General features: G+C 36.9%; 1 protein-coding gene across 2 annotated transcripts in view; it reads right to left on the reverse strand.

Annotated features, from left to right (window-relative positions):
• Positions 1 to 17,809, reverse strand: part of ASXL2 (ASXL transcriptional regulator 2) — a 122,108-nt gene extending 104,299 nt beyond the window's left edge. The window contains exon 1 of one of the 2 annotated variants that reach the window (XM_019712756.2): positions 17,366 to 17,809. In XM_019712756.2, coding sequence (XP_019568315.2) covers positions 17,366 to 17,686 — 321 coding nt within the window. In that variant the 5' untranslated portion in view covers positions 17,687 to 17,809. The remainder of the gene's footprint in view (positions 1 to 17,365) is intronic. The other variant, XM_074331791.1, reaches the window with a different exon arrangement.
• Between the last annotated feature and the right edge of the window lie 432 nt (positions 17,810 to 18,241).

The following is an 18,241-nucleotide window of genomic DNA, read 5'->3' on the forward strand; positions in this document are numbered from 1 at the left end:
AAATTTTGTCTTTTATTGATTCTGCTTTTGTTAAGTGTGCTTTCCAAAGAATGACACAAAACCCAGAGCAATGAGGAAAAATATTACCAAATGTGACTACAAAAAATGAAAAATTTGGTACTGCATATATACACATGCATACCCATAAACAAAATCTAAAGAAAATATGCCACTGGAACTGTTCATGGAACTACATAACACAAGGTTTAGAAACACCTTCATGACAATCTGGGTAACTACTCAGAATAGTTACAAGCAACACTGCACAGAATTAAAGTATGATAATATAAACTGATTTTTAAAGCATGCTTAATATATCTGTTTACGTATAGATTTTCACATCCTGCTAATAAAAACGATATAAAAACTACACTTTGAGTACTCACAAATAATCTAGATAGCCCCTAAGATATGAGTTTGACTCTAGCCTAAATAACAGTATTTCAATTACTGCTGCACTTATGAGTTCATTCCAGATATACACAGATATGTAGAAGTCTGTGTAATCCATATGACTTTACATTTAAAATGTACAGATTAAACATGGCAGTCTTTATAGATTTATTTGAACTGTAAACATATACATTACACAGCCCTACATCAGCTGTCCCTCCTACCACAAAGCTAATATTCACCTTACTGACATCTAGTTCTATGGCTTCATTTTTACATTAAAAATGTGAACTCTTCTGTAAGTTGTTTTGGTGTACAATATGAAACAGATATATATACATTCCCCCCCTTAAGATGAGTCGGTTTCTAAATACTACCTGTATACTGAATTCTTAAATAAATTTGACTGTCTCTGGACTATCACCTCTATACTATTCCCCAGTCTTGTCTAGTCCTAAAATCATGCCATGTTGCTTTAATCACTGTATTTTTGCAATACATTTTAATATCTAGTAATACGTTATGCCTTTTTTAAAAAGTTCCACTTCTATTTTAAAATGTATTTTTAGTTGATCCCAGATGAACTTTTGATTTCTTTTGCCAAAGTAGAATTACTTTACGTTTATAAATTTACTTGACAAGGACTGAAATCTTCATCATATTGATTCTTCCCATCCAAGTATACAAACTGGCTCTTTTCAATTTTTCAAGTCTTTTTCAGGGATTTTATTATTTTCTTCACCTAGATCCTTCATATTTCAGAGGGTTTAGAGTTTTCTTCACCTAGATCCTGCACATTTCTTATTCAACTTATTCCTAGGTATTTTATATTTTTCATTATATTTTTTGTTAACTATTTGTGTATAGAAACTCCACTGACATTTTTTATTTACTTTAACAACCACCTTTCTGAACTCTTACCGAAATCTCTAACAGGTTTTTAGTTGCTTCTTTTGGGATTCTAAATAAGCAATCACAATATATGCAAAGAGCAATACTTTGTCCCTTCCTTTAATGTTTATACCTCATTTTTCATGCAGAACTACATTTGCTACAACTTCTAAAACAATGCTGAATAAAAGGAGCAATAGCAACTTTCTGTATTATATTTCTAATTCTTTCATATACCGGGGGTGCCAAAAAAATGTACAAAAAAATGTAAGAGATGTCATCTATGTATTACTTTTCAAAGTTGAATTGAATTACAGTAGCAACGTGTAGTATGATGTTCACTCAAAAGATGGCGTTAATTGGGGTGGCTGGATGGCTCAGTTGGTTAGAGCACAAGCTTCTGAACAACAGAGTTGCTGGTTCGATTCCCACATGGGCCAGTGAGCAACGCCCTCCACAACTAGACAAGGACAACGACTTGACTTGGAGCTGATGGGCCCTGGAGAAACACACTGTTCCCCAATATTACCCAATAAAAATTTTAAAAAACAAAAATTAAAAATTAAAAAAAAAACTAAGCAGTAGAAATAACAATTAGAGCAGAAATCGTTAAAGCTGAAAACATGAAATTACAGAGAAAATTAACAAAACCAAAAGCTGGTTCTTAAAAATATCAATAAAATCAATAAAGACACAAATTACTAATATCAGAAGTGAAAGAGAGGATATCACTACAGATTCCATGCACATCAAAAGGATAATAAAGGAATATTATGAAGAACTCTAATTTGATAACCCACAAATGTGATAACCCAGATGAAATAGACCAATTCCTTGAAAGACACAATCTGTCAAAACTCAACAAGAAGAAATAGATAATATGAATAGGCCTGTCTCTATTTAAAAAATGAATCAATAATTAATAACCTTCCAAAACAGCAACAGGCCCAGACAGATTCCCTGGTCAATTCTACCAAACATTTAAGGCAGAAATTATACCAATTCTCTATAATCTCTTCCAGAAGATAGAAGCAGAAGAAATACTTCCTAACTCATTCTGAGGCCAACCATACCCTAATACCAGAATCTGCCAGAGACATTACAAGAAAACTGCAGATCAGTATCTCTCATTAACATAGATGCAAAAAAATACTAGCAAATAGAATCCAACAAAGTAAATGGTAGCAGGCAGACTAGGGAAGACCAGAATTCAAAGTACCACAAAACTGGCTGTGAGTTTAGCAATTTTTCCCCTCTAGTGTCTCTCAATCTGAACTCAACACAGCCCAAAACCTGGAAATGGACATCAGTGTGGCTTGAGTTCCATTAGGACAGGAGTCTCCTAATGTTCAGAAACAGCAGAAATTTCCCCATTTTCTTTCTTGATTTTTCAGTTTTCCTTATTCTCTCATACCTCGAACCCCAAGTAATCCTGTGGCCACAAGAGCCCAGAGTAAGCAGGTGCCTAAAATTCTGAAGGAGGGAAACCGCCTGCAAGCAGAGGAGCTAAGGTTCCAAGAGATGAGATAAAACCTCTTTGCTGTCTTTCCCTCTCTGGTCTCCTGCTGTTTGGCCTGGAGAGGGCATAGTAGTAGGAAGTACACAGCAGAGTGGGATAAATAAAGCCCCAAATTTCTGGCCAAAAACGTGAAAAGGGGGAGCCACAGGGAATCCGAAAATACTAGGACAACTGCAGACAAAAACCTCAGAAGAGTGATCCCTTTAAGTTGCTTGTGAATTCTTTGGTTAACACCTAAGTGAAATATAAAATTGTACAGCTGATATGGCAAATAGTTTGGCAATTCCTTAAGAAGTTAAACATACAGTTAACATATGACTTAGCAATTCCACTCCTGGAAATATACCAAAAAAATTAAAAACACATGTTGAAAAAGTTGTACATGAAATGTTTATGGCAGCATTATTCAACAACCAAAAAGTGGAAACCACCCACATATCCATCAACTGATGAATGGATAAATAAAAGGTGGTATATCCATACAATGGAATATTATTCAGCCATAAAAAGGATACACGTTACAATATGAATTTTGAAAACATTAAGCTAAGTGAACGAAGCCAGGCACAAAAGGGCACATACTGTATGATTCCATTTATAATAACTGTCCTGAATAGGCAAATCCACACATACAGAAAATAGATTAATGGTTCCCATAGGCTGGGGGATGAAGGGAGAATGGGGGGTGGCTGCTAATAATAATAAAGGTAAGAGTAAACATCAACGAGACTGAAAACAGAAAACTTAATGAAACCAAAACTGGTTCTTTCAATCGATGAATAAATTTGATAAACTTCTAACAAAAGCGACAATGGGGAAAAAATACAAATTACCAATATTGGGAATAAAGAGGGGATATCACTATAGATTCCGCAAATAACAAGGGAATACTACAAACAACTCTATGGACATAAAGTCAACAACTTAAATCAAATGCACCAATTCCTGGAAAATCACAAACTGCTAAAACTTACCCAAAAAGAACATAAGTAATCTGAATAGTTCTATGACTATACAAGAAATTGAATTCATAACTTAAAAGCTCACACAAAAGAAAGCATACAGCCCAGAATATTTCACTGGTAAATTCTAACATTTAAAGAAGAAATACCATGAGTTCTACATACAGTCAGTTGTCACTATTCATAATAGTTATGTTCTGTAAAGTCACCATGAACACAAATTAGCAAATACGACACGAACGCTTTTAGAGGAAATATAGTTAGGTTCCTGCAAGCCTTTGCGGTCAGATTATTGTCAACTGATCAATAGACAACCTTGTTTTTATGTGTTTCTGTTTAAAGGTATCTTATTTAATACATACTATTAATTCATTAACATTGAACTCATGGCCAACACACTGTAACTCACGTTTAATCAAAGCTTATCTAACATAGGTATTTTCTCCAAAAGGCACCTCAGTTTTCCTGCATTAAGAATACCAGACAGCACTTCAGCGCAGCACTACGGGGGCATTTTAAACAGCAAAGCACCAACAAAAATGCAAAAACATAGCACTAAATGGATGACAAAAAGGACTTGTTTCCACTTGAGAACTGAAACAAGAAGGCAGAGCATCACCTTGTTTGTTCTCAGCAGGGACCTCAGCTGGGAGTGTCTGCATCAGGTGATCAAATTTTTTGTCACTCTGCATATGTCCATGAATGACCACAAAAGTGTCATGAGTATTGATTTGGGCTTAAGAGTAAATTTTGGCAAGTAGGTGAATTCACAAATACTGAACCCACAAATTAGGACCAAAGTTCACGAATAATGAGGACTGGCTGTAATCTCTTTCAGGAATCAGAATAGGGAGGAAGACTTCCAACTCATTTTTGTGAGGCCAGCATTATCCTGACATCAAAACCCAGACACAGACAGTACAAGAGAACTACAGATTAATATCCTTCATGAACATAACCGTGAATATCCTCAACAAAATATTAGCAAGTCTAGCAATATATAAAAAGTATAATATACCACAACCAAGTGAGATTTGCCCCCAGGAATGCAAGGCTAATTCAAAATTTGAAAACCAATGTCATCACCACATCAATAGTCTAAAAATTAAAATCAAACGATCCCATCAAACGATGCAGAAAAAGCATTTGACAAAATTCAATATCTAGGGCCGGCCCGGTGGCTCAGGCGGTTGGAGCTCCATGCTCCTAACTCCGAAGGCTGCGGTTTGATTCCCACATGGGCCCGTGGGCTCTCAACCACAAGGTTGCCAGTTCAATTACTCGAGTCCTGCAAGGGATGGTGGGCTGCGCCCCCTGCAACTAGCAACTGGCAATTGGACCTGGAGCTGAGCTGCGCCCTCCACAACTAAGACTGAAAGGACAACAACTTGAAGCTGAATGGCACCCTCCACAACTAAGATTGAAAGGACAACAACTTGACTTAGAAAAAAATCCTGGAATTACACACTGTTCCCCCAATAAAGTCCTGTTCCCCTTCCCCAATAAAATCTTAAAAAAAAAAAATTACAATTGTCACCCCAATAAATTTAATAAATAAAAAAAAAAATTCAACATCTATTCATGACATAATGGAATTTCTTCAACCTAATTAAAAAAAACAAAACTAGAAATAAAAGGGAACTTCTACAACATAATAAGTGTTGACAAAAAACCCACAGCTAATATCCTTAATGATGAAAAGACTGAGCTTTCCCCTATAATCAGGAAGAAAACATATCTGCAAAACACATCTAGCAAAGCACATCTAGCAAAAAAAAACACATCTAAATGCAAAAAAAACTTGCATTTAGAACACATAAAGAATTCTCAAAACTCAACAGCAAGAAAACCACCAGAGGATATTCAGGAGGCACATAAGGCATAAAAAGATGTTCAACAATAGAAGCCATTAATTAAAATCACAATGACAAACCACTAATCACCTACTAGAATGGCTAAAATGCTGATAACACCAAGAGCTAGCAAGGATGAAGAGAAACTGGATTTCATAAATATTGCTGGTGGGAATGCAAAATGATACATAGCCACTCTGAAACTTTGCAGTTTCCTGTAAGTTAAACATAATATTTATCTCATTACCCAATAATCCCACTCCTAGAGAAACAAAAACTCACGTTCAAAGGAAAAGCTGCCCACAAATGTTTACTGCAGCTCCATTCTTAATTGCCAAAAATAGAAACAACCTACATCTTCTTCAACAGTGAATAAATTTTTACACATTGGTACGATGAACTACTCAGCTCTAATAGAAAAGCAAGAACTATTTATACACAAAATAACGTGGATGAATCTCAAAGGCATTTTGCTGAAATTAAAAAAATCAGTCTCAAAAGGTTATATTCTATATGATTCGATTTATATGACATTCTCAGAAAGACAAAAACACAGTGACGAAGAACTTATCTGTGGCTGTCAAGATTTGGGGCAAGTGGAAGGTGACTACAGCAGGACAGAATGAGCATTTTCTGGAGTTTACCCGACTATGCTGGTGGTGGTTACATGTGTTAAATTCACACAACTGTGTAACAAAAAGGACAATTTTTGCTGCATGTTAATTTTTAAAATAAAAAAAAAATTAAATCCAAAATATTGGGATGAGGTACCAGGTGCATGTGTACACGTAAGTAGGAAAAAAACAAGTCACTACAACTTAAAATGCTCGTTTTATCAGATTTTGTTCACAACATGAGTGGGCATTTATGACATAACTACATAATGGAATATCATCAGCCATTCAAAAAGGGTTATTAGCAAAACTGGAAAATGACACATAAAAATACTTTAATACATAAAAAAGCAGATTAGAAACCGAGAGAAAAAGATTGATTACAAATACATAGAAAACTGTATCAAAGACTAGAAGGAAATATCCCAAAATGTTAAGGTATATTGTGTCCGATGGTAGTGATTTATTTCCTCTATTTTCCAAGTTAATCTAAATATTATTTCTACACTTTAAATAATTCATGAAACCTTTGTGAAATGGAGGAAACCTATATTACATATTAATATAACTAAAATACATTTATTCTAAATCTCAGCATTAATAGATCAAAAAATAATAATTAATCCTAACTTAGGACCAAAGTTCACAAGGACTAAAGTGAAGGAAATCTATAAAATGTAAAACCTCTCTAGGTCATTAATAAGAAAGAGGACTGATAAGAATGTTTGATTAGATATTAAGAAAACATCTTAAAATGATACAAAGTACACTGAAGCCATTCACAAATTACAGTGAATTCAAATTACAAATATGTTCATACAACTTTTAAGATTAGCATTAAAGCATAAAACTTAAATACCTTCACAACTTTCAGAACCCCTTGAAATAATATACCAATTCCTGGTGGGAAGTCCACAAAAAACCTAGTCTGAGAAAAATTTTCATTAAGCCTTTGTCATTTGCTACCTCTTGTCTGCTAGAAAACATGACCTGGGAAACACGTACGAAGCAAATCCAATACTAAATGAGAGACTGGGAAAGTTGTCCTTGCCCCCCATCTGTTCTCAAGGTGGCTTTTATATCACAAACCTATAATAGATAGGTTTCTCCTTGTAAAATGTCCTTAATTTTTCATCATAAATAAATACATCAATACTTAATGGTGTTTTCACAAGAGCATCACGGAATCCAGGACCACGACGGTGGACAACTCCAGGAAGCAGTAATCACATGAAATACAGGAGTGGTTCCTGCCTAGAGTCAGTTGTGCAACACACAGCCCTGACTGATTCTATCATCTGAACAAACCTGAAGACCAGCAATACAGAGGACGGTGGTGTAGAAAGAACCGCAGTACAGGAATTAAAAGAAAAATCAACATGGGCTAGAAAAACTGGCCTTTCGCTTTCTTTTTTCCCTTCAACAATGGTAGGATTTTGTTGTGTTGAAGAGCATTCCAGAACCTCCTATATGTCTGAAGACTTCAGGAGACTGGCAGAATTTAAGGCTTCTGTTGGACAGCTGTGAGACAAGTGTAGGTAGAGTAGGTATGAAAAACTTGAATGACATGAAAAAAAAAACATGGGGAAAAAACAAAACACACCCCCTTCCCATCCTTTTAATTCAGAGTCCTACTCTAACTTTCATAACCTCTCTATAGCTACACACTTTAGCCCCCTACAATAAATCCGACGAATGGCCCAAGATACTTAAAACACAGATATAATGTTATCTCCAGCATAAAAACTCTAGAATAAAAATCTAGCCCCTAGAATAAAAATACCAACAGCCCGAATTCAGTAACTCCCCACATTTTGGCCCCAACCTACCTTTTCTGGCCTTATTTTTCACTACACCTCACAATACTCAAAGGTAAATTAGCCATGGATCAAACATACTAGGCATTTTTCAGTCTTCCCTCTCTTCAGCTCTTCCCTCTGCCTGGAATACCTTACCCATACCCATCATCCCTTAATACCCAGGACAAACCTTTAAGACCAAACCTGACACAGTCTCCCTCCACCAAACTTTAGCATTACTACTAGTTTGCTATTATACAGGCTCAACAACACAGATTTATTTTGTGGTTATGTTTTATTATGAAACTTAGGTGGAAAACACACCAATTTATCTCACAGTTTCTGTGTGTAAGGATTCTGGACATGGGTTAACTGGGTCTTCTGCTTAGGGTCTCACTAAGCTGAGATCAAAATGTCCGTTGGGACTGTTGAAGTGTCTGAGGCCTGGGCTTCTTTTCCAAGCTTACCACCAAGCTTACTTACTTGTTGTTGGCAGGTTTCAGTCCCTTTCTGTTTTCTTGCTGCCTCTTGACCAGGAGTCACCCAGCTCCTAGACTGCCTGCCATTCCTTGCCACATAACCTTCTCCATCGGCAGTTCACAAGGTCTAAGTCAAAAGATTGGGATTTTGTGCAGAATCTCCTGAAGCAGGAAATGGATCTTTCAGTAGATTCCCAAACTTGTTCATAGCTACTTTAAGTCTCTGTGTGATTACACACTGACCTTTGGAACAGTGGAGTCCCTGAGGTAAAAACGCTTCCCGTTAGAAATGTCTCAAACATCTGCAATTCTGGGCTAAGAAATAACATCTTCACAACATATAGTTTTCCCAGTCAGAAATGATCTACATTTATTCATTTTTCAGTAATATTAACAATGCTCACAACATAAAGAACTTTTCATACATTCTTACCTAATTATCTAAGATTCCAAATGGTAAGTTGTACTATTTTCTCTATTTTAGAGCTGGGGAACCTGAGAAAGCTTACATAGTGTGAATCGCCACAACTTCAAAGGTGGTCCTGAGACCAAGGCAGCAGCATCACTGGGAACTTGTTAGAAAGGCAGAATTTCTAGCTATACTGCAAACCTACTGAATAAAAATCTACACTATAATGTAGATTTATAAAGTCTCCAGATGATTCTCATATATATTAATGTTTGAGCACTGGTTTAAATAACTTGTCCAAGCTGACACAATAAATGGTAGAGCCAAGATCAAATCCAGATTGTTAAAAGTTATTCCCAAGTTGCTATTAAAAATAGTCCTTTTTTCCCCCATTATGTCTTTCATGGGTAATTAATGATATATATAAAAAAATTTTTCTATTATCTTCTTTTGTAACCCATCTCATTGTTACATCTCTCACACATACATATTACATGCGTGCGCACACACACACATACACACAATAAAAGAGATGTTCCTAACACATTAATATATTTCATGGGTATCATCGTTTAAACTTAAATAATTTGTCAGAACCACTCAAATCATATAGAAAACTAATCAATAGCAATACATTTAAATTTTTGTTACCATTTAGAAATAAGTCACTAACACCAATAAGCACTTTATTTGAAACTGAATATGGCTAAACCAGCTACTGAATAATTCAGTTATCAGTGGGTTAAAGATTCAAGATGATTTGGGCCATTGCAAGCAGTGAACTTCAATGACAGTCCATTCTAAACATAGTATCGACTGCTAAATGTCAGTAAACCAAAGCATTATCAAATGAAAAGTCTTTAACAACATATTTTTCACCAAAAGATGGATCGAATTAACTTAGAAGTCACTATAATTAATATGGTTTACAGTGTTCCCTGATGACCCAACACATGTGTAGGCAGCATTAACCAATTTTAGTTTTGTCAAGCAAGGTCAAAGTAAGAACTATAACAGAAATTTCCCAATGTCCAAATGTAAATCAAAAGGGTTTCTGGTGTGTCTTGGAATAATTTTCTTTCACAAACAAAAGAGATACTCAACCAGTTTTCCTGGGAAACACTTAATACAACTAACTTTATTCATATTGTGCTCTTGAAAGTGAGAACAGTGTCTTCTCTTTTACCTCCAATAAAAAAAGGTTAAAAAAAATTAACACTCGTGCAAGAAACTGAGTTAAGCTCTGCAGGTAGAAACATTTTTTAAAAGAAAAGTCTCTGCCTTCAAGAAGCATAGTTTTACTAACATATAAACTGTATTTCTAGTCCACAATAAAATATGTATTTTATTTAGGGAAGATATACCTTCAAGGCTAAACATTTTTTAAAAGCACTCAATTTATAATCCTTAAATGGGAAAAGCTTTTCTTAATAGGATTCAAAACCTAGAAAAGCACAAAAGGTAAAATTAAAGATTGATAAATTTGTTTACATTAACAGGAAGAATGTCTGAGCAGCAAAAAAAAAACAACTGCATAAATTACATCAAAGACAAAAATGGGAACAGATCTGAAACATATATGACACAGGGATAGTAGCTTCCTTAATCTAGAAAGCAATCTTAGAAATTAGTACCGTGTTTCCCCAAAAATAAGACCTAGCCGGACAATCAGCTCTAATGTGTCTTTTGGAGCAAAAATTAATATAGTAAAATAAGACTGGGTCTTATATAATGTAAGACCGAGTCTAATATAATATAATACAATATAATACTGGGTCTAATATAACATAATATAATACCAGGTCTTATATTAATTTTTGCTCCAAAAGAAGCATTAGAGCTGATTGTCCGGCTAGGTCTTATTTTTGGGGAAACAAAGTATAAAAGAGACCATGAAGCAAAAAAAAAAAAAGATGTGGACAAGTTCTGTGAAAACTATAGAAACAGTAAGTCTAAGAAGTTACTTTACACCGGCACTAATGGTATCAATAACGGTAGCCACAAGACAAACGTGGCTACTTACACTTAATTAAAATTGAATAAAATTCAAAATTCAGTTCCTTAGTCACTCTAGCCACATTTCAAGTGCTCAATGGCTACATGTGACTCATGGCTACTATATACATGTGACAGCACGGACACAGAACATTTCCATCAAGTTCTACTGAACAAAACAACAAAATAAATGTTTTGCTACTATATCAAAATGGCAAAGAGTAAAGATTGATTATTCCTTGGATTACAAAGAAAAGTGGGGGGAAAACAGGAAATTTCAAATTTTTGGAGGGGAATATAAATTGGCAAAAACTCAAGTTTGCAAACTCTTTATCTTAACTATTCCATTCACACAAATGCATATACACACACAATGTACATGCATACGTACATCCCGAGATGTATATATTGAAGTATTTGTTACAAAAGGGGGGAAAAACTATAAATGGTCTATCTCAAATAATCAAGGACTTTTTAAACAATGGTACATCCAAAAACAATGGAATGTTAAGAAACCGTTTCAAAGAATGAGGCAGATAAGTAATGGCATTAAAAAGGCATCCATGATATTCATAAAGAAAGCAAGCCTCAGAACTGTATATGAAATATACAGGTATACATGTTTATGCATATTTCCACATAGAGGTTAAAAGTCCAGAAAGCTATATTCAAACTATCAACTATAGTTAATTTCAGTATAATAACTCAATATTTTCAATATTTCAGTATGCAGACTTTCACTTAATCAGTTTTCATCCAAGATTAACTCTTTATATACTTTTGTTCTACTTGTTTTATAAAGTAATAAGCCTAAGTGACTTTAATAAACTGAATTAAAGTTTAAAGCAAGTAATACTATTATTTTTGAGTCATATTTAAAGAATTTAAAAACAGTACATTCAAATAAATACCTTTTAAAAACATGATAAATCAAAGTGCACTAAAAATACTAACTTGCACAATACTATTAAGCTATGAGAATGGCCTCTATGAGACCTGGGAAGAAAGAATACAGAACATTCAGAGGTCTTTTGTAAAAAGGACAAAAATAGGTTTTAGCAAACCCTACTTGGTCAGTTCCCTGTACTTAATTTTCCATATACGGGCCTCCTTCTAGACAGTTTTTGTAATGAATACATAATAAACTTTTACTGACAGTAAAATTGTACAGCTTTTTAAGAGTGGATAGATTCTGTGGATGATGAAACCACAAGGACTTCTGCAAATCTGATTTATTTTCTCAGCTCCTCTCAGAATTCTAGGAGATGCTGCAGCAGCAACAGCAGCAGCAGCACCTTTCAGAGAAATGTTTAACTTGCATTCAAAAAAAGATTTTGATTTTTTCCTTCAACAAGAGGTTTTGGGGCTCTCAAGATAGGAACATAAAAACAGAACAGAAGGAAGGATGAACTGAAAATAATAATACAAAATTCAAGAAGCAAAACAGAGGGAAATTTTACTTCGTTATCATCACCAGAAGGAAGCTCACTCAAGAAAAAGTGTTACATAAAATCACCTAGCACAAGGGGCAGCCCGGTGGCTCAGTTGGTTGGAGCGCGAGCTCTCAACAAGGTTGTTGGCTCGATTCCCGCTTGGGATGGTGGGCTGCGCCCCCTGCAACTAAAGATTGAGGACAGCAACCGGACTTGGAGCTGAGCTGCGCCCTCCACAACTGGATTGAAGGACAAGGACTTGGAGCTGATGGGCCCTGGAGAAACACACTGTTCCCCAATATTTCCCAATAAAATTTATTTTAAAAGTTTTAATTAAAAAAAAGTAAAAATCCATTTGTTTAAAACATATTTTTTTAAAAAATCACCTAGCACAAACAGACTTGCAGATAGCAATTTCATAAATGTGTCAAATGTCTTACAATTGTATGTCAATTATACTTCAATAAAGCTGAAATGAAAAATAAATGTAAATATGCAGCTATTGTTTTGAAAATTGTGGATCAGAGCAGTTTCTCAATTTTTAACCTATGTCCCTTACAATGCTTTCTCACTATTTTTTTTGTTTGTTTGTTTGTTTTTAAGATTTTATTGGGGAAGGAGAACAGGATTTTATTGGGGAACAGTGTGTACTTCCAGGCCTTTTCTCCAAGTCAAGTCGTTGTCCTTTCAATCTTAGTTGTGGAGGGCGCAGCTCAGCTCCAGGTCCAGTTGCTGTTTTCTAGTTCCAGGGGGCGCAGCCCACCATCCCCTGCGGGAGTCAAACCGGCAACCTTGTGGTTGAGAGCCCATGCTCTAGCCAACTGAACCATCCGGGAGCTCAGCGGCAGCTCAGCTCAAGGTGCTGTGTTCAATCCTAGTTGCAGGGGGCGCTGCCCACCACCCCTTGTGGGGCTTGAGGAGTTGAACCGGCAACCTTGTGTTGAGAGCCCACGTGGGAATCGAACCAGCAGCCTTCGGAGTTAGGAGGACGGAGCTCCAACCGCCTGAGCCACCGGGACCAACCTCACTCTATCTTTTAATGTACTCCACAAACTAAAAGGATTTTACCCAGTTTTACTTTCTATAGTCTATATTACAAAAACAATAGATTTGTTTAATGTGTTTTTTCAAAATGCACTCTCTCCTGGAGAATCTAATACAACTACAAATATAATACAAATACGGACTTAAAAGGATTCTAGCCTGGTATAAATATCCAAGCAGCCATAATCAGGCCTGGCCATACTCCTAGCCTTATTTTTTATTTATTTATTTATTTATTTTAAGAGGGCGCAGCTCACAGTGGCCCACGCTGGGATCGAACCGGCAACCTTGGTGCTACCAGCACCACTCTCTGATTCACTGAGCTAACCGGCCACCCTCCTAGCCTTATTTTTTAAGAAAAAAAAATTACTCATGGTAAATTAAGAGTACTTAAAAATCCTAATATTAATATATCTATTTTTTTCTAAAGTGTATTTTGTCAAGATGTTTTTCTAAACTGTCTAATCATTATATATTTTTATACTTTTAAGCAATTATTCTCCATTTTCTATACTTCTTATATAAAAGTAATTAGCCTATGAGTGTTACTCCTTTAATAGAAATTTTCTCTCTTCCATCTTGTTCCCCAAAGTTAAATAACTTTAGGTAAATGACAAAAATAAAAAACTATATACATTCAAAATAATATTAACCTGTAAGTGAAATCTATATAGATACCATCCAAAAACAAGGAAACCACTTTCTCGTCAGTCTGCAAAACATTATACTAAAGGTCTATACCACAGACTGCTGTGCTCCTCACCTTTAACACCCATACTTGACTTATACTTTGACCACTTTACTCCCAAAAGATACCCAAAGGTACCTCTAGTGGCCAGTCTCTGAGGTCTGTGTCTCTGTCCCTTCCACCTACAATCACAACAAACTTGTCCTGTTAGGACCTTTGTCCCTTTTAATGCTTCCCTAGTTGTGGTGGGTGACAGGAGAAAAGTCAAAAAGGAAACAGGATCAACAAGATTGTAGTATTTCGAAAGCTCTCCTTTGCAAAAACAGCTAAATTCCTCGGGGATGTCATCAAGTATTTAGATGATACACTGGTTTTTGTTTTGTTTTTTAAGAATAAGTATAACTTTGAACATTACAATCAAATGTAATGGTTAGTAATGGTTCTCAATATTTCTGGCTTACTAGAAATTTTTCTATTTCAATTGCACCAAACACTATACATACTACATACAGATCTCTCATCCAAATCATTTCATCACAACTATCATTGCCACCACTGAAATTTAAAACATGTGAGACTGCTAACTAAAAACTTGAATGATGCTTTTCATAACTAGCATATTTATATAGGACGAATATAAGTAAGATCATCAAGGAGACTCCATTATCCCTCTTTCTGGTGTTCTTAGTTATTGGAACCGTCTATGCATTTAATCAGACTTTTGGAATAATTTTACTATTACATAATAATTATGAATCTTATTATTTTGCTTTTTCAGATTGTTCACAGCAACCTTACATCAATCCATGTAGCTCTCTCACACATACATGCACACACCATATCATATTATGTATATATACACATATAATTGATTAATTTTATTTATCTGTTACTGTATTATTGGTCAGGAATACAATGCCATTTTAATAACGCTCCCTGCTCTACAATGCAGGTACCAAAAACAGTAAGAAGCAAGATATTGCCTGTATTCATAAATAATTTTATTATTTCCTTGCTGAAAATGAAACTGTTCCTAGAACATCTGACCTTAATGCCTATCAAATAAGTTTAAAATTACTTCTCCTCGTCCTCTTAATCTTATAAATATATGCACTATTTCTTACCTTAGATCAAAGTTACTTCCATTTGTCAAATCACTAATTTTGTGATCCCACTATTCTACAGTCTGAAATATTAAACATTTACTTTTGCTTATTCCTCCTACATTTACTTCTATTCCTCCTACAAACAAATCTTTTGAATACTGAGGTTTAATTCCTCACTTTATAGATAAAACAAACCAAAAAAGGGAGGGTATTTTCTAAATTTTGGCTACTAGAAAAAGAAAAAGAAAAAAGTTTTAGTGTCACCATTCTCTTTCTAAAATTCACTTTTACTTAGACTAAGGCTTTATACATTAGCCAGAATCAAATAAAAATACCAAGCCAATAACACACTGATTCCACTCAGAACGCTATTGATTAAACTAGTCTTTTCATCTTTAAAATACTATTCTTCACATAGCTAGCTAGGGCATGAAATGTTTATTATAAATGAGCAAACATACTTAAAATAGGAAAATCTAAATAGTAAATGCACACAAATTTTTCCTATTTGTCACAATCTCCCAATGATTAGACTATTTTATCCAAAAAGATCCAAATTCAACAAAGAACTCTTAACAGTCTAGACACTTAAAACTAATGAACATAATTGGGGTTGGGGTCACCTTACCTATAATTAAAATTTACCATCCTTCTTTTAATAAAAGGAAGGTCTTTAGGAATTCATCAATTAGAAGCAAAGTTTTCTGTGAAGAGGCAATCTCCCAACCACCAAAAAAAAATTTCTAGAGCTTTATCTTTTACAGGGAAACTACCAGCAGTCACAATTAAGATATATTGCAAATGAAAACACTCAGTAAATAAAACATGCTTTTATAGTTACTTTTTCATATTTCCAACTAAAACAGAAATACAAGTTTAAGACTCATCAACCCCCGCTAACGCATAAACTTTCCAAAACAAATGCACAAGACTGAACAAACACTGGGACCCAGATAGGGGGAAATAAAAAAGACAGGACGGTAACGTACCAAATGTTAACAGATAAAGATCTGAAGGGTGAAAAACGTGATTTTTTATTTTCTTCTTTATACGTTTCTATAATCTTCCAAATTTTCCCACAGTGAACATTGATTACTTTCATATTCAGAAAAATCTCATTTAAAAAATAAACCATACATCATATAGTAAAGGTTCATTTAGAATGGCTCTCCATGTTGTACAAGTATTATTGACCTTACTCACTATTATAGATAATGCCGCCACACCTTCTCACTTTACAACACTAAAATAATGCTGTTTTGTGTCATTTTCTGCTGCACCCTCAACGATGGAATGAACTTTACTTTCCCCTAACGTTTAATTTCTACATATATATACGCTTTTAATTCTTCCATAAAACAAAGTTCTCAATAATCCTAAATAGTCCATTTTTTAAAACCTACCTCTAAATTTCGTTATACCAAAATTAGAAAGAAAAAAAAATGATGGTTTTACCCACTAAGTACAACTTCGTGAGGCCACCATCACTTTACGGAAAAGTCAAGGCCGGGTAAACTACACGTCCCACCATGCATTGCTGCCTTGTTCAGAGTAGGTCTCTACGGAAACAGAAAAAAAAAATTCTACAAGTCCCACCTGTTACTTCGTTTCTAAACACCTCCTGCACTTTCAGCTCCAACAGCAAACAAAAACAAGAGCCTCGTGACCTCACGTCCGATCTTGGAGCCCAGACCAGCAGGGAGCCCGAGGTCAAGCGGCTTGTCTGCTCTAGCGGGTAAATTCTACCAAGCTCCGGCGCCCCTTCTTCCTGGGGCTGGGTGCACGCACAAGCCTTCTCCTATCTGCATCCAATGGGGGCTCTTCAGCCGCACAAGGGCGAAGAACCAGTTACTGTGTAAGCACAACAGACTTTCCCATGCCGGGGCGGGGGCTACCACAGAGTGAGGGTGAAAGCGACCTGACCCCGAGAGGCAGCTTCAAAACACCTAGAGGACTCGTCGCAGACGCAGGGAGAAGCCACAGCCCCGGGGAGACCCTCTTCCGTTGAGCGCCTCCATTCCCACAGGGATCACAACCCCGACACTAACCACCGCCTTCTCCGCGCGGTTTTGTGCCCCCTCAACGGGGTCGCTGGGCCAATGACCTCCCTTCCCCTGCGACTGTCGGGCGGCAAAGGAACGATATCCTCCCGGCCTTCCCCTGCGCTCCCTCCCCCTTACCGTCTTGGCGGCCTCCGCCCAGGTCCTGCCCTTCTTCCTACGGCCCTTTTCCCTCATGTCGGGTCTTGAACTGACTGGGAGGCTCCCGTGTCCGGGCTCCGGCCGCCCTCCCTGCCTGCTCTGCCCTGCGCTGCTTTTCCCGCGGTGCCGGGAAAGGTGGGAGAAAGGGGAAGTCAGGCCGGAGGAGCACCCAAACAGAGGAAGCGGCGGGGGTGTTGCGCGGGGGGGGTCTATGGGGCGGCCGGTCCTCCTGCTGCCGTTGCCACTGCTACCGCCGCTGCCATATTGGGTCCTTACTGTACAGGCAGCCGATACGGTCATGTGACCGCTCCCGCGCGGCCGTCACTACTGTACGCAGCCGGCCTCGTGGACGAGCGCGCGCGCGTCCTCGCCGCGCGCGCGCGCGCAGCTGGAAGAATAGCAAGCCGGCGGTCCGCAGCGCCTCGCCACGCCCCCGCCCTTCCGCTCTCAGCCGCTTCTCGGGAGCATGCGCGTGAGGGCGGTCCGACGCTCACTCCTACCCCGAAAATCTGCCTGCGGAAGCGGAACTTGATCCATCCCGGAAGGCTTATTAAGCTGATACCAACCGCGTGCGAGGCGCCGCGGTGGCTGTAGAGACTTGGCATAGGTAGACGTGCTCTTCCCTCAAGGCGCGACCCTCTCAACTGTCACTTTCAGTAAACCTCATACTGGTGTTTTTTCATTTGTCCATGTTCATTTTTACAAAAGTTATCTTTTTAATTTGCGATCGTTCTCTCGTTAATTTCCGAATGCATGAGGCAATTTGAGATTCAATGACTTACCAACTTCATGAGTCTAGGATGTAGAGAAACCAAAAATCAGATAGTCAGTTCAGAATGCCTGTCAAACTTAGGT

The sequence above is a fragment of the Rhinolophus sinicus genome, linkage group LG05, assembly GCF_036562045.2.
Source record: "Rhinolophus sinicus isolate RSC01 linkage group LG05, ASM3656204v1, whole genome shotgun sequence".
NCBI classification, from domain to species: domain Eukaryota; kingdom Metazoa; phylum Chordata; class Mammalia; order Chiroptera; family Rhinolophidae; genus Rhinolophus; species Rhinolophus sinicus.